Source organism: Takifugu flavidus, chromosome 11 (genome assembly GCF_003711565.1).
Source record: "Takifugu flavidus isolate HTHZ2018 chromosome 11, ASM371156v2, whole genome shotgun sequence".
Classification (NCBI taxonomy): Eukaryota; Metazoa; Chordata; class Actinopteri; order Tetraodontiformes; family Tetraodontidae; genus Takifugu; species Takifugu flavidus.
Window position 1 is genome coordinate 2672653 of NC_079530.1, and position 24411 is coordinate 2697063.

General features: G+C 46.1%; 1 protein-coding gene across 12 annotated transcripts in view; it reads right to left on the bottom strand.

The window, feature by feature from the left end:
- The window catches only part of LOC130533449 (sorbin and SH3 domain-containing protein 1), a 30967-nt gene extending 6974 nt beyond the window's left edge, over positions 1 to 23993 (bottom strand). For 2 of the 12 annotated variants that reach the window (XM_057046855.1, XM_057046854.1), the window contains exons 1-18: positions 20134 to 20297; positions 18449 to 18491; positions 18200 to 18286; positions 17828 to 17944; positions 17080 to 17186; positions 16624 to 16765; positions 16380 to 16412; positions 15389 to 15519; positions 15191 to 15251; positions 14985 to 15059; positions 13725 to 13760; positions 13518 to 13620; positions 12247 to 12361; positions 9467 to 9544; positions 6168 to 6217; positions 4516 to 4694; positions 431 to 495; positions 153 to 323 (exon numbers count right to left, since the gene is read on the bottom strand). In XM_057046855.1, coding sequence (XP_056902835.1) covers positions 153 to 323; positions 431 to 495; positions 4516 to 4694; positions 6168 to 6217; positions 9467 to 9544; positions 12247 to 12361; positions 13518 to 13620; positions 13725 to 13760; positions 14985 to 15059; positions 15191 to 15251; positions 15389 to 15519; positions 16380 to 16412; positions 16624 to 16765; positions 17080 to 17186; positions 17828 to 17944; positions 18200 to 18286; positions 18449 to 18491; positions 20134 to 20223 — 1683 coding nt within the window. In that variant the 5' untranslated portion in view covers positions 20224 to 20297. Of the gene's footprint in view, positions 1 to 152; positions 324 to 430; positions 496 to 1537; positions 2936 to 4515; positions 4695 to 6167; positions 6218 to 9466; positions 9545 to 12246; positions 12362 to 13517; positions 13621 to 13724; positions 13761 to 14984; positions 15060 to 15190; positions 15252 to 15388; positions 15520 to 16379; positions 16413 to 16623; positions 16766 to 17079; positions 17187 to 17827; positions 17945 to 18199; positions 18287 to 18448; positions 18492 to 20133; positions 20309 to 23853 lie in introns of those variants that run through there. The other 10 variants (XM_057046853.1, XM_057046850.1, XM_057046849.1 and 7 more) reach the window with 10 other exon arrangements.
- Between the last annotated feature and the right edge of the window lie 418 nt (positions 23994 to 24411).

Genomic DNA, 24411 nt, shown 5'->3' on the forward strand with positions numbered 1-24411 from the left:
TGATGAGGTCTGCTCAGTATATCCTGTCTTTGACATATTCCCTTCTGCCCGACTGTGCCTACAGAGTACTGCTGCTGAAACCCCCTCAGTCTGACCCCTACAGGACCAGACAAAAGGCACTTCTAAGGATAACACGTCACTCTGTATCGTACCTCTACGCCCGACTTCCTTTTCTCCGTGTTATCTGTGATGTTAAGCAGGTCCCCGAAGCGCTCGTTGGTGATAAACTGGTGGTGAGTCGGGACAATGCCTGTGTGTCGCCTGGATGCCGTGTCAGCCTCTTCCTGTTCTCGCTTCAGCCGCCGCTGCTCTTCCAAGATTTTCTGCAAGGAAAAACCAGACCGTACAATTCTCCCATAGGCACAATGTGTGCATTTTTTTTTTAAAAAGTGATTTGTCGGTAACGATTTCTGAACTGTGATATTCTCACCTCTTTGTCCCCATGGCGTCGACGCAGCACTTCGTCCGGGCTGTCCCCATGCACTGGGGATGAGTCTGGAACAGAACCCAAAAGAAAGCTGTCAGAGCTTTCATTGTGAGCCAAGCCAAAAAGCATTGCTGTTGTAGAATGTGTGATGATATTATGCCTCAAGTTTAATGGGCAAAAATCATTAAACCCCACATTAATAAAAAGCATGCTCTACAGCACCCTGCCACAAAAGCACACACAAATCCAACAGGCTGGATGTGTTACTGCATGCATGTATGGATGAACACAGAATGATCGATGTGTGTTCATGACAAAAAGAGTACCTTGACCAAAAAAAGAACACATTTATTGGAGTTTGAACTTGATTATATCAGCTAGGGATGGCTTAATTTGCTCCCCCACACCAAAACCGGTTCTTGCTCTGCTAGAGGCAGCTATTAAAGTTTGTGCCTGAACTCCTGACCCCCCCCTACCCTAGGGCTGTTACATTGGAAGGAAACAATCTGTCTGACTAACAAAAGCTTTTTTTGAGACAATGAACAATGGAAGATGCCATTTTCTCTGAAAACAGAAAAAAAAACCTCCCAAAAAACAGATGCAGATGTGACAAAACATCAATTTAAGAAAATGTATGCAAGGCTATGTTAAAATATCCCACATTTCATGGGAACATAGAGGATTTAATAAAATATATTCCAAATGCAGTGCCTGTATGAGGAGCACAAGGTGTTATACTGATGTATCAACAGGGAGTGGCAATGCAATGCTAGCACATACTATAGTGATCTTGCATACAACTCAAATGTGATGTCCCCACTTGATATGTAACTCCATCACCAAAAGAGGCCCAAACCTCCTGAGTATTTGGATGCATTAGCGGCACCATACTCATTAACAGAAAAGGAAGAGCACCAAACAGCCTGCTCAGAATGAGATGGAAACACCTCCCCTGTCACTTTCTTGAACACACCACACAGACTAGAGATGGAGGGCGGTGACATCATTTTGTGAAGAGAGGGACACAAGGTGAAGAGAGAGACGAAATAAATGAGCGGCCACAGGGGCCAGAGAGGAGGGTGACAGTGGTGAAGGGAGAGAGATAGCCACCTCTGCGGTGAGCTGACAGCGGCTGCAGGAGGTTCCCATTGGCATCCAAGCATCGCCTGTTACTCAGGGCGTCATTGTTGTTTCCTTCCCCATTGCTGAGCCGCTCCAGGACTTCAAGCGAGGACAGGCGCTGCGGAATCACAGGCCCGAGATCAGTAGACAGACTGTAGGGCCTCTGAACGCCTGCAGTGACTTTGGTGGCTGACAGCGTCCTCCGCGTTTGGTGGGACTGTAAATTCTTGCGCAACCGAAAGGGCGCAGGGCCCATGAGGAGGAGGTTCCCAGGCAGTATGGTCTTTTTCTCTGGCTGAGCCTTCTCCTGCTGGGCCTGCTGTCTCTCGTGTCTGAGTATGGTGGTGAAGCGGGTGTAAGAGGCTGGACAGGATCCTTTGCATTTACTGGGTTTGAGAAGAAGCTGGTGATTCAGGTGGTGAAGGAGGTGGTGGTGGTGGTGGTGGATATGGTTGTGGTGCAGAGGGAAGACCAAGGGACTCTTCGGGTCGTTGTCGTGTTGGCGAGCTGGGACCGAGGAACCTTTACTGAAAATCTTTTCAACCTCAGCCTCCGTATCAGTGGGCGAATCAGCGCGGGGATTTTGACAGCCTGAGGTTGATACGGAGTCTTCAACGGCCGCACTGCGCTGAGACAAGGATTCCTCTTTACCCGTCGCACCTTCTGCCTCGCTTGGGGAGCAGGCATTAGAGCGGGTGGCATCTGACACCAGAAGAGACTCGGCCGACACTGCAGACGTCATGTAGAGGTGGGCAGGGTGATTGAGGTTGTTGCTGGAGTGTAAGGTGGGTAGGGAGGAGGAACGGCTGGGTGCCGTAGTGGAACGCTGGATGATCATTTCAAAAGCACTGACACGTGAAGATACCGCATCCCTGGGAATGTTACCCCCATCCCCTGCCTCTGACCTTTCCCCTCCCTCAGCCTTTGCCTTCTCAAATAGGGAGGTGAGGCTACGGACGCTGCCATGAGGGCTGCAGCCAACTGAACTAGGCCTCTGGATGTGATGCATGTTCCTGTACATGCTGGAAAAATCTGATGCGCTCCTCCTAATTCCAGAGGAAATGTCTGTAGCACCATGGCCGTATTTCAAGCTTGAGTCCTGTCCACATTCGCTTCCCTCTGCCACTGTAAAGTCTGTGTCACATGCGTCTGTGTAGAGATCCTCACAGCTGTGTGCCTTTGGGCGTCTGGTAGCGTTCGTTGTGCTTTCCTGTCTGTCACCATTAGGGGGCAGCAGCTTGGGCTTGAATTTAGAGGGCAAGATTTGGGGTATACAGGCTTTGGCAGCAGACAGAGGCTTCATATTCTTACACTGGTTACCTACTGCATTGTTATTTACAGAGGAGCAGGGTGAAATTATATAGCCATTCCCACCTTTATAATCCACTGGCAAGCATGCAGGACAACAGAATAAACAACATATTAGATTACAATGGTCACCGATTCTCTCTCTCTCTCTCACTCACTCACACATACACACACAAAGACAGTTAGGCACACTTTTAATGTAAATATCTTCCTGAGTAGATGAGCAAAAAACGTAGAGTTGATTCCGTGTGCCTCAATTAATAGATGACAGTTAGACTATCAGCATTGGACATGTGAGGGATTACGTGTTCTCACTCAAAAATGAGTAAAAATTCACTGCCAAGTTGTTAGTATTGGTGCAAACAGCAACATAAGGGGTGAAAAACAGTCATGACATCTAACGTGATGTTCCAGGTCTCATAGGAAAATCAAAACTCAGTTCTCGTCTTTTCCAATGTGCTTATGTTGCAACCATGATGGTGCAAAAATATTCCTCCACATGGCTGTCCCACTTTCACCTCCTACATATTCTGGTCTCCTCTACTTTTAGAAATTAGCCAGACGGCTGCAGTGATGAATGGCCCCGTGGCACCGCGCTTCATGCACTGCTCGCTCCGCAGGGTTGTAAATAAGAAATGCATCCTGAGCCAAGCTGCTGAGCAAAAGCTATGAAAAAACGGGTCTTCCTGGCCTCGGCGTGTGCCTGACACAAAGTACAGATGGGACAGGAAATGACACAACACTTTCTCATGCTGCGAGGCACTTCTGGAGTATGTACCATCCATCTGTCACATTTGTGTTGACCAGAAACTGAGGAAACAAGCATGATTTTATCCTCCACATGCGGAAGCTGAACAGCTCTGAAAACCCCCTTAAGCAGTTTTTTCTTTCAAAAACAAAGACTAATAGAGGTTGTTGTTTTTTTTAGAATTCCTATTAAGAGCACAAGACGCCAACACATGATGATGTGCCTTTTTACAGTAAATTTTGAGTGAGTGTGTGAATCAAACACAAGTAACTCAATGACTTTGTGGCATTACGACCCTTGGCGTCGGTCACTTCTCTCTCTTCCTTACATCTTCAAGCCATGTGGACATACATTCCAGCCGCTGACCTATCACTGACAGCTGACTTCCTCATGCCTATCTGCCCTCTGTGTACCTCCTGTTTATCTCACCCCTGCCTGGCCAGGGTTGCGAGGAACATAACTGTGTTTATCACACTCAAGCCCATGTTCATCCATCCCCTCGGCTCTCTGGCCCTGGAACACTCCAGTCTCGCCTTAAGCCTGCCTAGCGACTGCCTGCTCACAACTGGAGCTAGAGGAGGGGGGGGAAACCCCAAGGTTAACATCGACTTAGCAGCCACCTCACTCCTTCCATTTTCCAGAGCTGATGATCAGACCTAAATCAATTCAGTTGGGTGAATGAATGCTGTGAGGTGATTCTCGAATGTCTGAGAGCAAAGAAAATGTGTTGAATCCAACAGAAAGGCAAACGAAAACACATGTGTCCCTGTCTGACTCCTGGAACGTATCTGTAACTTATTGCTTCTTCCTCAGCAGGAAACTCCATTAATGGATTTAAGCTCCCACATCCATAAACATACACACACCGGCCAGTTTACTGGCTACATTTATGAAGTGGCTGGCATCCTACCTTTCGAGGACGAGGTGCTACCATGGCGCTTGTTTAAGGCCCGCAGGCCTTGTAAGGGAATGTCACCGCCCTCCAGGACACTTTTGTAAACATGGCGTTCATTTTCTGGAGCCCCTGGCTCGCTCTGGGGTGATCCACCGTCCTTCTCCACCTCGCTGTGTCCAGACTTACTTGAGGAGCTAGAGGGTGAAACAACAAACGGATGATTAAATCCTGAAATTCCCTCACAGCACGTGTGTTAGGTGTGTTTATGATAAATACTGATGTGCTTATGGGGGGGGGTGAGTAGCCATATGGTTCTCATTTCATACAACTTGAGGTAATTCCTGTCTTCTTGGTAAAAAAAAGGGGGGGGGGGGGGGTTCAAAATACCTTGAGATTGAAAAGGCAGGATTTGGTGGTTGATGTTGAGAGAAGGCATTAGCTACCACACATATCTTGGCATTCCAGAGAGGCCAGCAGGACACATTTTCTATAAATATTCTCTGAACATTCCCACATGGTGCATCAGCCTCTTCCAGGCACCTGCATGAATCTCAGGTTTAGCCTCCTTCATGTGCCACCCTGGCATCTCTTTTTAGACAAACAGGACCATTAAACTTTAGCTCCATTATTATTCAAATGGGGGAAAAAAGACCTAAGAAGGGTTGAGGTTACACAAGCTTGCACAAATGTATCGATACATAACTCTCCTTGTCCAGCCCCTCAACAAGAAGCTCATTCATAGCTTTTATAAAGTTGCTGAAAGAGTTTATCCATTCACTGAATGACATGAACCTAGATTCATTTTACGTCTTTTTTTTTTTAAAAGAATGCTCTTCTAGAAGTCTCCGATTTCAACCAGACCCCAAAGGGGAGGTTAAAAAAACAAAACAACACAACATCCTGCTCAGAACATATGCGCCTTTGAAGGAAGATAGTTTTACGACTTGAGGTCTCCTCGGAAAAGTATAGTGGGGCAAATTTCTGGAAAGAAACCTCACTAAACAGACAAACAAACCAACTCTTCCTTTCCCAATAAAGCATAAAGGAGAGGATTGATCATTTCGTGGGCCGGTTCTCAGCCAAATTTTCGCCAGGGTGACATAATGGTTTGAACAGATGGAAACTTCTTGGTAGAAATGGAGGGAGAGCGCTCTCTGTAGCACGAGACCGTCGTCAGGCTCGCTCGCAAATTCCTTACATTTTATTCCACAAGCAAAAATAGAGGACATTGATCGTTGATGGGAGCAAAACTAAAAAGATCAAGGGCTTGCCGGGCTTTGGTTTAGCATCCTCTTTCATACCGGAGCCGCTGCTCAGAGCTGTGTACACGCGAACACTCCCATTCAGAGGGAGATAACGGTTTTTGAGTTATGCGGCAGCTGGGTAAGTTCCCTCGATCCTAGTGACATCCACATTGCTGCCTTTAAATAAATCACCACATAGCTGCTGTGTCTCAACACTAGAGACACCCACCTAAAAACCCCCATGAAATACCCGCGGAGAACACCCTAACTGGTTGGCTTCTTGTTAGCGTGATCTCTGTGGGGAGCAGGAGCGTCCCCGCGAGAAATTACCAAGTGATTTCAATGAATTCAACACTGTTTGAATCACTCTCGGGTAAAATGAGAAGCACAAGCGCAGAAATAATAGGGGAAGTTTGGACTTACTACTTCTGCAGGTCAGAGGCTGTTTCCAGGGGAGTGAAGGAGGGGGCACTCTGCAACAAACCAAACAAAGAAGTCATTGATAGATCCACAGGAAGCTTTCTTCCAGCTAAAAGAGAGGCAGGATCATTAGCTATGGCCAGTTTCTCTCTTCTTCTCCGTGACGTTTGCTCGCCGGGTTCTGAGTTTTTGTGAGTAGCGGCTTGGTTTCTTAGCCTCTCTGGACTGGGCTTGGCATGGAGGAGTAAGCGTGTGTTTTGGCCTGCATGCAAGTAAGAGAAAAAGAAGTAGCTATGAAGAGAGGCAGAGGGAGGGAGGGAAGGAAGGAGGGCTATGTTTCGGTCAGGGGGCGCCCATGCAGGGAGGGGGCTGACTCAGGCTCAGCCAATCAGCTGCACTCTCTTTTGTGTGGCACTGAGTCACTCTCATTACCAGCGGACCAGACCAGAGGACAATTAACCAGCTGGTGGTGCAAGGAGGCCAAATTACACACACACACTCGCGCGCGAGCACGCACACAAGCACGCGCAAGAAGTCAAAAAGTGACGCAAATTAAGTGTAAATAACAAAGAGCCGCTCGTCGCAACATAATTGTAGCAGAAGGGGAAAAGCAAAGAAAGAATCTGGAAACTCAAAGTGGGCGAATGAATGTTGAAAACAGTGACAAGGGCAGATATTATTGGTGCTTCACTGTCGCTACCGTCTCAAAAACAAATTCATTGTTGTAGCACCTGCTAGCATTTTTAATGGTTTGGTGCAGGCTAATTTTAGCCCGCTGTTTCTGTTGCTTTCCCTCACTTGGGACGTCACAGCTAGTAAAAATAACAGACCAGACAGGGGCACTATGAATAAGAGCACAAGTGTTGTTTGCAAATACGATTGCACAATCCCTGCCCCAGCCAGCCTGGCCCTGTTGCTAATACCACATCCACTTCCCCGTGGTGAGGCCAAGCATCCACTTTCCAACCAATGACCGGACAAGGAGCATTCTCACAGCTCATTTGCCACAACATGCCTTTCCACTTAGTTGCCAGGGCAGGATGATCATTAATAACCCTTCAGAATAAATGTCTATCTTTATAAGAATGGCCCATCAGGCTGGCAGGTCTGTAGCGTGATCTATTTATAAAGCCAAATGTTCCATGTCAACCCAAGAATAATAATCCGCCGTTCTTCCTTCCTCCACCTCCTTTGTATTCCCCTCAACTAGGGGCTAATGACAGAGGATAGTGTCCTCAAAACAACCCTGGTTAATTGGGCCTACTTACAGATATCACTGTTGGAAAATAAACAGGAAGCAGTCACGGAGAGCTTATCTCCAATATACGAATGGAATCATTGCTTGGGTATTTAGAGGATGTCCTATTTGATGGGTAATGTCCATCCCTGTTCAAACTGTAATCCCACACTTATCACATTAGTCAGAGGCAGTTTCTTTGGGTTCAGAATCATGGAAGCAGTAAAACGGGCTTGAGCCAATAAAGTCAGGGGCAGCGGTTAACACGACTTCCACGGATCCATGAAAGGTCCGAAGCCGTATCGGAACACGGATCAAGGGAACGCTGATGACAACACTTCAGCACAATTTTCCTGTGCGCTGCTCCAAACAGGTGCGCCCCCCCCCTCCCCTCCCTCCCCTGACCACCGGTATTCTGCTTTCATATTCAAAATAACAGTCCTGAGTCAGTCGCGGTAACATCACATCGTCTGCACTAAACGATTAAACCTAAAGGTTAAGTGTGAAACGGAGGATAAATATGACAGCACAATGAGCTGGCGGGCTTACAGAGTTACCTCCTTTAGAATATGCAGACCCTATGTAACTCTGCACTGAGATAGCCTGGCAGCAGCCCCCGTCATCACACACGGAGGCACCCCGCCGGGGCAGAAATGCTCCTCTGACCATTGGAATCCACCCTCTTATGCTGTGCGTCATCTGTGAACCTTAACATTGCTTTTTTCCCCCTTTGAGGCCACAACCTTCTCGCTAATATCAACTAAGTCGTTTCAAGTGGCTTCTGCTGGGTGATCAAAGGTCTCCATTAGCAGATGAGATGTGACCGCATGATGGGGATATAAAGCGCGTAATGTACAGTGAAAACAGAGATGATGTTAACAGAAATGAAGTGAGATTAAGTACAGCAGCAAAGCTGTGAGGCCCCGGAGCTTCAGGAGACCCTATCAAGCTCCTCTCCAGCCATTTCTCTTCCATTAAAACAGAGGGAACACGGATACGTCAATCAGAACCTGATGAGCCACCGTGTCTGGCTGGGCCTTAAGGTCAGATTCTGCGCATACCAGGTGCAGCTTTAGAAGTGACTATGACATTAAACAGGAGCCAGTCACCAAGCTGGCCTCATCTGGCAAACATCCACGGTGTCATGAGACAGATTCTGCCTGTCTCCAGCCCTAAACCTCCTCCACATTTCGCCCCGACCTGGAGCTGCGGCGTCTCCCCTCGTGTTGGGCTCCGAGGAGAATCGTCTGTCGTATGGTAGCCGCGAGGCAGATGATCCCGGGCGTGGCTCGGACTTACAGAGGGCAAGGACGCATAACATCTGTTTGTGGGCGCCAGCGCCACAGTTGTCGGGTGCCGGTGGAGGCCATGTCAACGCGTCTGCACCCATTTGGTTCTTTTTATAAGTATTTCTATCAGATAACAGATGGGCAGCAATTATTATTTCAAGGGGCCGGGGTTTATTCTGGAGCTTAGGCCTTCTAAGTGAAGAGTGACTACCGCATGAATGACCGGCCCAGACCTCTTGATTATGATAGGTATTCTAATTGGTAAAGTAGTCCTCATGGGTGGGGACATGCAGGAGTGCTGCAAACATAATACAGAGCAGGACGCGCTGACAAAACACACTACAGCGCTGCGCTAATTTAATTGGTCCTTTATCATGTGTTTGCCCTAATCAGGCAAAGCCAAACATTTGCGTGAGTAACACGAGCGTTGTTCTCATTGAGCCTCACTCCTACTGTTCTATTATGGGAGGTGATGATGAGCAATTCACCAAGCGCTTTGTAAAAAAGGTTCTGCTGGTAGCAGAGGAAGAAAGTGTAAGATTAAAGCAAACAAAGAGAGTACATTGAAACAATGAGGCCGCGCGGAGAAGCAAGTGTCATAAATTTAGTGTGGCTTCCTCGCAATGCTTCGGCTGAGCAGGTCAGTATGCAGGTGAATCTGTGGAGAGAAGCCGCAGCTGTCCTTTTTGACAGACGCCGTTTGTTTAGGCATTAAACACGCACGTTATCACATGCACAGAAATCAATGGAGTGTCACGTGACGGTGACCCACTTACCGCTTTGTCAAACTCCATCTCTGAAAAGAATTTATACCAAGGCTCATTCTCTAAATCTACATCTTCTGGACTTACATCCTGAGTGGTGAGGCATGGCAACAAGAAGAGGAGGAAAAAGACAAAGAGAAGACAGTTCAGACAGACCAGCACAGACTGTACACACCCAGGCAATGAGAGCACAATGGCGGCTAACTGAGCCAGAAACACCCAGCTTGCTCCATTTGAGTTTACCTGCAGGATTCCTTCACAAAAAGGCTGTTAGAGGAAAACTTACTTTTTCACAGGCAGAAACAGAAACGCAGAGTGAATGAAAGCTCTCTGACATGAGATAAATAGACCTCAGTTAGCTTAGGGGAGCATAAAGACTTGACAGCTAGCTTGCTAGTAGCATCCTAATATCTCTTTACCTGACGTGTTTATTAAATTAGTCCCTGGCGCCATTACAGTGAATAACAAAACAATTTTCTGCTTTGTTTTTGTAGATTCTGCAAATGAGGTTCAACAGATATTGAGCATTGATACTGTTAGCTGGAGTGATGCTAAGCCTAAGAGTGAACAGCACTAATTAAAATATAGAGTGATTATATCATTCCCCCCCCCATCTCAGTGACAATATATGATTATGTTTCAACTTAAAATGCACAGTTGCAATTTGCTAGTGGTTTTTGTCTAAATGTCTGTGTTATCTTAATATTTTTGTTTCCACCATTCAGAATTTGATGGCTTTAAGACAGAATAATCACGGCGAAACTGAAACGTACATCTTCAGCTTTATTAAGGTTGTTGCACAATGAAGTTGCCATTTAGGGAAAATATGCTCGTTCCTTAGATACTGGCTGAAATCTGGAGTCTATTTGACATCATATATTTGATTGTGGCTCCAGAATATTGGCTGCTTTCACATTAAAATTCATGTTGAAGAACTTTTAACGAAGCTGATGCCTTTATTGGGGTTTTATTATGTTAAAGAACTTGTGTTTACATCAGTACTGTAGAAAGCAGATCGTATTTACTACCTTTTATTGGTCTGTGATGTCACTTAATTGCCTCTCCTACTCGCTTGGCAACTGCATTTATTACTGGTGGTGGGTCTATTACGCATCGCTGCCAACTCTACCACAGTGTAAACTGGACTTGCTTGTCTATCAGAAGGGAGCAACGCTGTTTAGAAGGCATTTTGTAATAAACTTCCTGTCTATTTGACGGGGATGGGGTGGGAAGGGGAGGGGGGGTGCTGCTGAAGGATATTTTTTCCCCTTTTAAATGGAATAATTAGCTGCCCCAGCTTCAGTTGATTCAGCTGATTCATTTAAATTAGGGCTGTCAAAATGAACGTGATAATCCAGCAACGTAACTAATGTGATTAGAATTTTATTAAACACAATTGAGGAGGCATTTAGGGCAGTTTGTCCAAGCAGAGTTACAGTTGTGCGCGTGTAAATTTAGAAATAATAAATAAATCGAAATTAATCCACCGCAGCCCTCTGATTAAAACTGAAATTGTTTAACAGCACTAGTTTGAATCATTTTAAAGGCATTCCTATTGATGTCATTCTATCTCAATGTCACCATTCTTGTTGATTTTATGGTTTGTGTGTATTTTGTTGGTATTTTTGCTGTTTTGTAGAGTGATTTGTATCTTTCTGTCCTGAACTTTGTGGTTATCGCATCAATAGAAAAGAGAGCTTGCAAATTCTTAATTCGCCGGGTGAAGCACCAGTCAAGACCAACCACATATCTACATCTGAAATCAACTGATACACCCAACAAAACCTTATCGAATCCTTTTTTTTTAGCCAGTTAGCATCCCTGTCCTGTTATAGCTTACCATTGTGTCACTATTACCATTCCACTATGGGCATATTACACATGAATAGAGTACAAACTGACTTTCAAGCATGACCTCAGGCCTCTCTGTGGCTTTTGGAGCTTGATCCTTTGAGGGAAAGTGTGGACTAATGCTAGCGTCTATCATTAAACCACCCGCCTGTCATTCAGACAGAGCTACTGTCACTTGAGCTGCTTGGTCTCTGTGCTGTTGATGTTTGCGTCCACTCACAACACGACTGTAGAAATGAAAAGATCTTTTATGCAAAATGCAACGAGAACACTGACCCGTAACAACTCAACACGTAACACCAAATTAACAGCAACGTCCATTATTCCATGTGGAGCAAGCGGATTTGTTGACACTGGTACGGAGCCAGATCCGAATGAGCAACACCAACTAGTTTGATGTGCATCAAACAGACAGTAATTACACATCCGTGCCCTCTATTACATAAAAGGGAAATACAAACTCATCTCTGAAATCCAAGCTGTGGTGCCTAAAGGTTATAAAAGAGATGATTTGGGGCCCGAGGCTTGTTAAATAATACGAAGGCAGCGGATTCGACTCGGATTGTTAGGAGCTCAGACAGGAGTCACGGCTCGTCCACAGCATCCATGTTGGTGTCCTGGCTGGAGTCCTCTCACAGTGAGCAGTTCCGCTCCACTAACCTTAAATTGAATAGAGGAAGATAGATTTCCTGGTAACTGATCACCCGCCCCCCCCCCCCACCATAGCCAGGGAGCATCATCTGTCACTGCACCGGACCACCTTTCAGGAATTTTGAGCACAACGGTAGTTCAGGCTGTGCAGACGCAGCTGTTAATGAAGGAGCCGTCAGAGGGGGTGCTGAGCGGCGGGTGGAGGATAGGGAACAGCTCACACGACATGCACGCCGACCGACGCGGGGGGAGAAAGAGAGAGAATGAAAGAGGCGGGCGAGTTAGCATACCGTCCTCTCCAGCTTGAGCACTGATGATTTCCCCGGCTCGTACTCAAAGATGCTCTTGGGCTCCGCGCGGTACTTCCTGGTGTCGACTTTCTTATCCGGGGGCTCCCACTCGTTTCTGCGGAGAGGCGGGTGTCACGGAGGGGTGGGGGGGTGGCAGCCAATCCTTATCAAATAGTCTCCATGGTAACCTGCACAGTCTATGATTTTTTTTCACTATAAAGATGTCTGCCTTCATTATCCTTGCTCTCTCTCTCCCTCCCCGTCCCTCCTTCCCTCTCTCTCTCCCTGCCTCTCTCTCTCTGCCTCCCTCCTTCTCTCCCCCTTCCTGTCTCACTTTCTCTCCCTCTCTCCCCCTGTCTGTCTCCCCTCTCTCTTCCTTTCTCTCCCTCCCCCTCTCTCCCCTTCCCTTTCTCTTCCTCCCCCTCTCTCCCCTTCCCTTTCTCTCCCTCCCCCTCTCCCTCCCCCTCTCTGTTTGCCTCTCCCTCTCTCTCTCTCTCTCCCTCCCTCTCTCTCTCTCCCTCTTCCTCCCCTCCTTCTCCCTCTCTCTCTCCTCCTTCCTCTCTCCCTTTATCTTCCTCCCCCTCTCTCCCTTTCTCAATCTCTCTCCCCTTCTTTCTCTCTCCCTTTCTCAATCTCTCTCCCCTTCTTTCTCCCCCTTCCTCTCTCCCTTTATCTTCCTCCCCCTCTCTCCCTCCCTCTCTCTCTCTCTCCCTCCCCCTCTCTGTTTGCCTCTCCCTCTCTCTCTGCCTCCCTCTCTCTGTCTCCCTCCCCCTCTCTCCCTTTCTCAATCTCTCTCCCCTTCTTTCTCCCCCTTCCTCTCTCCCTTTATCTTCCTCCCCCTCTCTCCCTTTCTCCCTCCTCTTTCTCTCTCCTCCTTCCTCTCTCCCTCCCTCTCTCTCTCTCCTCCCTCCCTCTCTTACCCCCTCCCTCTCTTACCCTTTCTCCAACTCTCTCCCCTTCTTTCTCCCCCTTCCTCTCTCTCCCCCTCCTTCTCCCTCTCTCTCAGTCTGCCTCCCTCTCGCTCTCCTGATAATCCAATTCACAGTTGACTCTACCTTGGTAATTTAATCAGTCAACATTGTTTGACAATGTGATGAAACCAGACTTCCTGTATACATTTTCTTTCTATATTTTTAGTGTTTTCTTTGCAAAAAAAGATTTTGTAAATGAAATTGCTATTCAACTATTGTCATTTCAATGAGAGGAAAATTAATTAACAAGTAGTTAGAGTTGAAATTTTCTCATTTGTTTAATCATTGACCATCATGTACCTTTTGGTGGAGGGTTTGAGGGAAGAGGACCGCGCTGGTACAGGCATCGAGCAGCCTTTTGAATCCACCTCGATGTTGCTTTTTGAGCGTGGGACCGTCTTCACTGATAAAAGTCACACCAATATTGATCAGCATCAACAGCCTGATGTTCTCAGTGGTTACGTGGAAAAACATGAATGCAGCGTGTCGGCGATGAATAAAACTCACCATCTTTCAAGTAACCGAATGGACTGGGACCATCGTCTGAAAACAGCACAGGAAGGAATCAGCTGAGAAAAGTTTCTACCGAAAAGTAGCAGACTTTAGTAATAGACTAAATAATTCAGGAGATTTTCTCACAGGCTCTCGCCCTCCATTAGGCCAAGCATTACAGCTTGAACAGTGTTAAAACAGAGCACTTTACAGGAACCAATATTGAACTAAAAACAGATCACAGTGTCAATAAGCGTCAAGGTCCTGAACGATTAATATAATGCAACTCAAAAGACCTCAACTGTCACGATCAGTCATGGAGAAGCCAGAATTACGTGTTATTGTTAAAAACCGTGACACATTTTGAATAATAAATCACTATGTGGACAGGATGTAATTTTTTTTTTTTTTTCATATTTTATGCATGTCCTTCTACAACTGACAAACTGCAGTAACACGACTTGACCTAAAGAGGGCGCACTGCCTTCAGGGCCAAACCAGGCAGCAGCAACAGAGCTGCACCACCACCTAGTGGCCACAGTGAGACACTACACGTTATCTTCTCCAGTCTGACAACGCCTCCCGATTTAAGGGAAATCTTTTAGAAATCATAAAGATTTAATATAGTCGAAGAGAAAAAAGCCAAACAGAATGAGTGTTTGCAATGTTATTAAATAAAAGTGTAATGACACAATGGAGGTTTACATATTTTCCTAATCAAGACCTCATGACAAATCATATTTTAGATGACAAATCCAAATTAATTCTATAGGTTATTGTAAGTTTTTTTTGGAGCCATAAAATGGACAGAACTGATGAGGAGACGCTCATATATTTATATTTGTCCCAAATGGGACCATCAAATCAAATGGCTATTTCCCACAAGTCTTTTAAAAATGTCCCATCCACAATAATCTTTTATTATTACTTGTCTTTTATTCATGCAGGATTTGTTTTTTTGTCCAGGCATCTTTTAATGATTAAACACCATCTGCGTCTTCTAGCCTGAGATGCCAAACTATTCCCTCAATTTGAAAATGTCGTCTGTGTTTTTGATCAGGAAATCTGTGTGAAACCTGCAGTTTATTAAAGACTTAAAATAGCGACGCGCTGATACAAAACAGACCTGAGGGGAGGTTAAGTGAAAACACTTCAAATACTTTCGCCGTGGTCAAATATGCGCTTTTGTGGGATGGGTTGACAGCACGGCTCAAGTATCTGAGAAAGGTCTGGGTTAGTGGAGCCGGAGAGAGGGGAGTGACCGCCATCTGGTACCTTTTGATTTCACCTGAACGTCATAGTTCTCAGGGAAAATGTAGGAGGGGCGATAAGGGTTTTCCTCAATGGACTCTGAGCACAGTGATGGAGAGACAGCACAGTGTGACATAACATCCACAACATGCAAATGGTGACAGAATGACGTATAAAGCAGGCAAAACGATACAAATACGATACGAACGGAAACAAATGCATAAACCTACCAGGTATCTTGTGTATCTGTTTGAACATTGTCTTGTACCAGTCTTTGGATTTTTCAGTGTTCTGAAAGTCAAATATGGAAATAACATGTTATGAGGTAATATTAGAATTGTAACGATCCACTTCTTGGAATTTAAACTGAAGAGCCGCTGCAGCTAATTCATTCATTCCTCAGTTGGACGTGAGGATGCTGTTCTTACCCGTACGGGCGCCACGGGTCTGTTGAGAGGAGAGTGCAGCGGCAGCCGCGTTCTGGTCCAGTCCATGTCAGGCCCCGGACTGACCGAGTCTCTACCGGGATCAGGACTTTTGTCCCTTTCTGGGGTCGGATCTATGACAGAAAGCATCGTCATGAGGAGCCTCATCGGGCACCATGACAGTGAGAATAATTCTGTAACTGTAAAATAAATGACAATAATGTTATTACCATACACATAGAAGCTGAGCTCGTCTGATATGATGCTTTTTTCCCTCTACACTTTCTTATAAATGTAGCAGAATCTCAGTAATACTAATAATTCTTATTTTCACAATTACAACTAAAAAAAACACCAACAAAAAAAAAAATCAGCCTCACTGTAAACAGCTTGTATTAATCATTTATAACCAAAAGGCAAACACAGCCCCATTAAACTGTAAAAATATTCTACCTGGCATTAAGAATGAGATGCATGACAGAGAACAAACACAAACATTCTTGGCATTTTGCAAATAATCCTCTCATGTAAAACCATCAGGACTGATTAATGATGAAAGGATTCCAATAGTCAGTTAGCATTGATTAGAAATCTTTGATGTAATGTTAAACCCTTTCGAGAGGCAACGCTTTACCAGTTGTAAATAGTTTTACAGGGATATTAATCATAAAGCAGTTGAAAATTAATCAAACAAATGGATGTTGTCAAATTTAGCATTTTTATATTGAATTATACAGCTTTTATATTGTGTTTTATATTTTATTCATAAACCATTTCTAAAATATTTTTCTTTCGACTTCTAAAATAAAATACCACAGATGTTAATCTAATCTGAGTTATTATTTAATGAGGATTTTGTATTTATACTCAGATTAGAGTCATTTGACTGATTCGTGGAAAATGACAAAAAGCTCAGCAACAAAAGTGAACATAAAGTGCAACATAAAATCACAAAATTGGGTGCATTTGAAATCTGTGGGAGCCCAGTGCGTACCTCTGGAATGAGAAAGGTGCTTGTTCTGCTCTGCTGTGAGAGAAAACAAATGAAAACAGACAAGGACAGGACAGTGACCCATGACATGCATATGCAACACAGCGCAGGACAAGACAATCGATCACAGATAAGACGTCATTGAGATCAAGCAACAGCCAGCTAATTTCCAACCCAGATGTGCAACCATGAACACTATAAAGCTTGAAACCTTCCCATATGCATTCCCGCAGGCGCCCGGGCTCACCTCTGTTGTGCTGCAGCAGCACGATGGTGGGGTTAACGGTGCTGGTGCAGGGATAAACAGAGCTGGAACCCGATGTGATGCAGATCTGAGGGTCGGCGGACAATGGGGTCGGGAATTGGTTGATGGGTTCTGGTGAATACACCTGAGAGTGAGGAGAAAAGGCACTGAAATTCACCGCTTGAAGAGGCGAACACAACGCCTGGTGAGGTGGAGGAAAACAGTCTGTAGGGACTTGAGCTGAGAAGCAGAGGGTTGTTGGTTCAAGCCCTGGAGTGGACAACACATGGAAGGCCTTCTGGTAGCAGGGGGGAGGTGCCAGGACACCTTCGGAGCACCGCCGAGGTACTGTTGAGCAGGTTGCATACTTCATATGCAGCTGGGATAGGCTCCAGCACCCTCCCAGTGACCCCGAAGGGGATAAAGCGGTCAAGAAAGGAGAGCAGGAGGAAAGCATACCTGGTACTGAAGGCTGTTTACAGGAGGCAGCTCAGTTGTTATGTCCCTCTGCCCCTCCGCCAGCCCCGGTTTGGAGCTGTCACCATTAATCCGGCTTGTCCAGTCCCCTAAAACAAGTCCACAATCCTAGTGAAATAAACGTAGAGCTTTCCAGGGAACGTGGGGTGGGAAACCACAAAAAAAAACAACTAATTCCAGGCTAAATAAATCTCCATTTCACCCTGTTCGGTATCAATATCAATATGTCTGGTGGTTTCCTCTGTTAAATATTCACAGAACAAAAAAAAAAAAAAGATTCTCCCACAATCAGTGAACTCTGTCACCTGAACAAAGAGCCTATTCAATCAGCTGTAAAGGCCATTTGTTCGCTGGCCTTTCTGTCCGGCCTCACCAACAATTCCAGTATCTCCCCAAAAAGCCATGGCCGGCCCCCAGTACGGAACATAGGCCCACAGTCATGGCGCCCTGCTCAAAAGTGCAGCGTAGGCGGCTCATGACAAAAACGCTCTTTGACACGCCTGTGAAAATACGAGCAATCGATGGCCTTTATCTGCACTTTAAAACATGGCAACTTACATAATCCTGGCCACGCGGCAATAAAAAAAGTCTTTAAAAGCAACTTTGTACCTTGAGAAATAAACACGATCAGAATGTGCAAGCGTGTTCCTTCTCTCACATGAGCAGGCAACCATCATATTGTCGCATCACGCGCTGAGCTGTGCACAAACAGCTGTTTCCCGTGACTTACTTGGTGTCGTGAAGGTGTTTGGCTTTTCGGTGATGTGACCTTCATCGTCGATGTGGACGAGGGTGGCCCTCAGAGTGACGACACCCCTCCCTTTGCTCACTCTGCTGGGGTCTAAATCTAAAAACATGTTAACAGAAATCATCTTCTGCTCCCTCACTGATGCTGGAATCATCTCTAACATGATCATGAAGAGCTAAACATTAAAACCAGGTTGTTAAACAGGTATTCTATGATCTGGTTAAACGAACACGAGTTGGAAGTGGAGCAACTGGAAACTCTCCTTTCTCTGCACATGCTGGTGGTGCGTTGTCTTTTACGTTCTCTCTGTCCGTGTTGTCGGACCTGAAAAGATTAATGAGGCGGGTTCATCACCTGCTGCAGGAATGAGGTCCGGAGAGCCTTTCATGGCGCCCACAGGTGTGATCCTCACGGCGCCAACTGCTCGGGGGCCTGACGGGACTAGAAAGCAACATTCTTGTGTGAAGATATGGAAGGAAAGAGCTTAAATACAGTCAGAGAATTTGTGTTTGCGCTTAACTGGTCGAATTAAAGACATTTTTGAATTACAAAAATAGTGGTGATACTTAATTAATGAATTAAATAATTCGTGTGAAGACTCACCGAGAGAAGCGCTCGGCCTTATGCTGCCCTCTTCTGGAGAGGCCTGGAAACACAGCAACACCCAACCAAAAATTCAACGTAGGTCATGTAAAACATGAACAACAACAACAACAATAATAAAAATAATGCAACTATCCACAGGATCAACATCGTATGTGACATTATATAGAACATTTCCTCATTAAAACTTAATTATCAGTTGTGTATCAAAGTAAAAATACCATACTACTGGTTAATAAAGGGGTTTATCTTCTACTCTAGACATATCAGGTAACAAAAGCTGAATAATAATTTTTGTGTTCTGTAAATAGCTAAAATAAACTAAGACAAGGTCAATGATGTCAGATTCCAGCCTTAAACACAGGGTTTCCTGGTGGGCGAGATCCCGTTTTCATGTTTATGATTCATCTCAGTGATATTAAAATTCACATTAGTCAAAATAAACACGAGACATGATTGATCTGACTGTTCAGAATAACACATGTGATGCCAACAATAATCTGTTCTCGCTGTAGAAATGAGTGTGGGGAGGAGAAATATGTGAAGAGCCACAGTAGTCTCTCATTGTACCGAGCCAGCACGGCTGATTTAGGATGTTCATATTGAGTCAAGATGATTGAGTCACGACACAAACATGCGCAGGTAGAGAACAGCAACATCTGCTAAATGTAACACATGATATGGATTTTTCACTTGTATCAGCCTAAGGATGATTCAGACTAATGCTGGCGGCTTCTTAACTCTTACTCATGTTGTATCGAGGATTGTACATCAATAAGCTGCTCTGCAAATCAGGCTTTCTACAAAACACGCTTTCCAACTGGAACCCTCCACAAATAGGCCTAAACGGATGGGGAAAATGGGAACAATTTTAAACAGGTCCCAGTGGGACGTGAAGCAAAAGCCTTTTAAAGCAGTCAGAGCCCGAAACACTCCATAATTACAGTCATAAATACAGTCAGAGTTCTTGCTGACCCGCTGCAACAAAGGGAAAGTGTCCATGATTTCCTTTCCAAAACCATTATCAGATATTCCTTCCAGAGGAGCTCGGAGCCAACGTCAACCCTGTTTCCGCTGCATCCTTGGATGAACCCTAAAATGGCCAACGTACAGCACAGGGACACACGGATGCTTGTGAACCTGCCATATATCATAGATAATAGGAAGATGATAGCTCGCAGTGTCCAGCTGGCTGCGCAAACACATGAAAGCAGAGATCACCCTTGGCCTTTTTTGGAAAAGATAGATCAGAGCAGAGCAGCACGAAGCGGGTCATCATCCAGCCGAGGAAAAACGCAGAGAGCAGCGCGGGAACTCCACGCCAAAATAAACAGGAAAATAAGAAGAGATATTATTCCTGTCAAACAGAAAATCACTCGCGACTCATTATAATGCACAGTTTCAAAGGTCAGCCTCAAAACATGGGTAGATTTGATGACTTATAAGGTAAAATGGTTCTAAACGCGATGCGGAGGTCAGATTTGAGAGCAGGGAGGACTGAATGGAGAGGCTGAAAGGATGGCAGCATTACCAGTCTGACATCCGGAAGCCTGCGGAAAAACATTCATCAAGTCTTTTTCAAGCACGCGTTTCTCCATCTGAGGGGCATAACTAAAATAGTTTTCCGAAATAAGCAGCTCCCAAAAGGCTCCGAGTACCTCAAAGCGTCCTGGACGGTTACCTACTTGATAAAGTGCGCAGCGAGGCGTCTGTCTGCAGACAACTGGAACGTCTGGAGCCTCCAGAGTTTTGCAGCCGAGCTTTGAGGATCTCATCTCCTGGCTCTGACCTTGACCTCCGCTCGGTTGGGGGTCTGTTTGTTTGTTTTACAACAGGGTGCCCAGATGGGCCTGTCAACACATGCCACCTGAGAATGTGGCACCCACTCAACAACTGTGCGGAGCGGCACATAAAAAACTTCCACCCTCCCCCGTCCCTCCCCCACCGAACCTCCATGATCAGTTCATACCTCATGTTAACATGTGAATGCCTGATGCAGCACTTATCAGTTATTTTGGGATACTTCTGCCAACATCCTGAAATATTTTGTACAGAAAGCTTAGTGTCAGCACTAATGTCTTTATTTCAATAATGTGTGTGTGTGTGTGTGGGGGGGTGTTTCTACCTTTTCTCCCCCTTTGATAAGAAGCTTCTGAAAATTTGGGAGCAATAAATAGATTGTCTCTTAACTTCCACAGGGGAGGGGGGTGTCTCTGTGCTGCTGTCAGATGCTGCCTTTAAAGCGAGCTAAGCTAGCACAAAGGGGCTCTCAACACACACTTAGCTCTCGCTGGGCTGTCGGGCCGTTATGTAACGCCGCTTGACTCCTGCTTTGTCAACAAATGGCAGAGAGGATAGAAACTATCCAGCGCTGTGCGTGGATCCCACCAAACAGCTCCAAACATGGCTCGAAAGGGCCGCTCCAGAGCAGCAGCTTATCCACCTAATTGAAGTGAGACCCCCCCCACCCCCCAGCCCTCCCAGCTCTCTTCCATAAACAGCTTCCACGCTGGACGGTGGCCTGGGATTCTACACATACCTCAATGAAGCTATTTGAAGTTCATTTCAAACAAATGGAGCATAAAAGGAAATGTATGCTCAGTAACGGCCACGTCGCTGTCATGAGGGGACGCAGACCACAATCACCCGCTCCTGTTGGTAATGGACACAGCTCAAGGGGGATGTGCCTTGGAATTCTTTTGAGCGCTACGTAAATGAAATACCAGAGCGACACACAGCACAGGTGTCATCATTCACGGGGCTCGGTCTCATGGCAGTTCTGGCCTTGTCGGACTGAACTTGTGGTCCTCAAAGGTCTGAGGGAGTTGGTTCTAGACCTCTTTGAGGATCCAAACCCATGCCCGCAAAAGCGACTGGGACCTCGACCCCCCACCTTAGACCACTCAGCCAGGTTATCATTCCAGGCCATCAACGAATGGTCCCAGGGTGGGCCAGCGCCATCATCCCAGAGTCGACGACAATTTGTTGCATGTTCCAAACAGATGCAGCGTGAGTTAGCCAGCAATGTTGAGCTTTAGGAGTCGGCGTGGCAGGAATGCCAGCGCGCTGACAGTTTAGGAAGGGGGATGGATCTTTTCAGCAAAAGCTCCGGGCTCCTCTCCAGAAGTCAGGAAAGTTGGATCAGAGAGGCCCCGCAGCCAGGATAAAGACCCTTTCACCAAAACGGTCCCTCAGGTAATTTTCAGGCGCAACATTTAAAACGCGGAACAAATCTCGAATGAATATTGATCCACGCTGAAATATGCCAATACTGAAATGTCAGCAGTGTCATTTTACAGTAATAATCATACCACAGCGACGATCCGGTCTACCATTGTTTTCATATAAAGTCTGCTAATGTTCAGTTAAACAGACGGCTGATTGTTGCTGTAGTAACTCTGTTCGCTGTCAGTAAGCAGCAATATTTCTGCAGCTTTGACACAAGGAATCACCAGTGGAAGAGATATGTGCTATCATCAAGGTTACAGTGTGTGTCTTCTTGTGCTGCTGGATCAGCGTGGGACTGTTTGCACCCTTTGTTTCAGTCCCAACAGCCTGCTTGTGTGTTACACAATGTCTGCACATGCGGCATAACGTTGATTCTCCAGCTGTCGTGACTCCCGCTCCTTCCTGTATATACTGAGTTCAGAGCGTACGATCCGTAATGATGGAAACAAACTCGCTTGTGGCGAGAGAGCCCACAGGGGCGCTGGGAGAACGGAGATAAGTTCGAATCCCCTGGCCCCCGAGGGAGCCAAACCCTTCCAGAAGAGTGCTAACCAGCCTATAATATTATATGTAGTACTATAACTCTACTTCTATAACACTTCTGTGCTGTATTGCGGCCTTTGACGACAGGATTTCGACATCCCCCGACTTAGATGATGCCTCCGGCCTAAATTATGGTGGCTGTTCTTCTAGCCACCGCGCCGTTCGTGTCACGTTGCGTGTGATGGATGAGGCCTCGCAAAAGTTGCCCGCCAGAGCAGACTGCCGAGGAAATGCTGCTGACCGTGCACAATAGAGACTGGGGCCGTGACTGCGGCATTAAACAGAAAACAACGGCAAAAGAAATGATGTCATTTACAGGCTGTTCTTTTCTGGTGTGTGGAAACTAAAAGGACATGTGAATGTCCTGATTGCGATGTGCATTAATGTGTGCGTCAGAGATTCCTCCTGGCTTACATAATTGGGCGTGAAACGATCCAACTGTGTGAGAGAGGCAGTTTGCCGAGTGTTTCCCTGTCCCGCTGCTGGATGTTTTGACTCCAACGGAGACGGGAAGCTTTGAGTGCTCTCCCTAATATAACTCGGAGCAGCCGTGTGACAGAACTACCTGATAATTGAGTCATAGGATATGGCGGATGAGCGTGAATATAAACAGAGATGTGATAATCCAGCAATTTTAAGTGCTGTGAAGGCATCCTCGTGTGAAATGAGCGCGCGGCAGGGACGCATCCATCTATCTGGGGAATGTGGTTCCCGGTCAGAGCTGGTGCCATCACACCCAGGCACCAGCGACTCCACCACAGGCAGCTCCATCAACAACAGGCAGCACAACCTTTGGGAGCGTTGGCTGTATTTTACAGCGGGTGATTTAGAAGCCCTGCATCACTGACACTTTGTAATTCCAGCTTTGTTTGTGTGAGATGAGCAGGGTTGGCCGACGACTATTGAAATATCTGCCAACAGCTGCTCATTGCTGTTGTTTTCCATCAGCGGTGGATACGCCACATGGACGGGGGGAGGAGGCTGGATGTGATATCAGCAAGAGGCTTAAATCCATGACTAGTGCATAAATTTCCTCTTTCTCTGTCTTGTTGATGTGTCTGATGGTGGCAGCGGTGGTTGGGGGGGGGGGGGGGGGGGGCGCGTCTTTGTGTCACGGACCTTGAAAAGGCAAAACACAACACTTGAGTCCCCTGCACACTTCACCCGACGGCAGCAGAAGGGGAGAGAGCGCACGAGAGGAAAAGGAGGAATGGGGTTACTAACTATTCCTCACGCCTCCATGGCGCATAATTTGCATTCCATTAACTCTTGCTGTCACACTCACAATGACAACCAAGAAGGTTCGTTCACTGCAACCTGCACACGGAGAAAAAAAACCCCGAGAAAATAACAATATGGCAGGTTTTTGGTGGCTATAAAATGATAAGATCGTGGTCGGAGGGTTTCCTCCCGGGAATTAAGCTTCAGAGTGCGGCATCCCTGAATGGATCTACTGCAGCAACTGTCCCAAACCCAAGAACACAGCTGCTCACTCCTGACCACAAATGTCTGATTAAGTCTGCCCGCAAGCTTTGAAACAGGATCCTATAAAGTCAGCCGGCGGCGCGCCGGTGTGAAAACAATAACGCGCGGGTGGAATAAGAGGAGAATCTCCGTGGCAGGAAGACGCTTACCTCTGTGCTCTGGTAATCCAGTGTTGGACTCTGCAGCAGACACACTTCACTGAGCTCTGGGCGCCCACGGCTGCACTCCAGTAGCGTCCTGTCAGCGCGTCAGCCGCACCACTGCTGCGTCAAAGCCGCCGTCATTGCCGAGTTAAACCGGAAACCTGCCCTTCAAAATAAGGCCTGAAAAATAGATACGGAATTGCAGCTCTGATTATATTCAGGAACCGCGGACGCTGTTTAACTTTGAAAAATCCCGTCCATAAATATAACATACGCTTAAAGTTTCTCACTTTATAGAAATTTCTCCCCAGGACAGTTTTTCTTCTCAAATATGAATCCTGTCCGCAGCCATTCGGTAAATGGGAAATTGTTAACTTTAAAAAAAGAAAAAAGAAAATAATTGGAATACAAATCAGACCGGAACACATTTCAGCGCACGTGTTAAAATGTTACTTTAAAAAAATCTTTAAATTTACAAAAATGTATCTCTAGCACCACCAATCGACCAAATATTTTACTGCACAAAACGCATACATTTATACAAAACCCTAAGGTTTAGGTCAC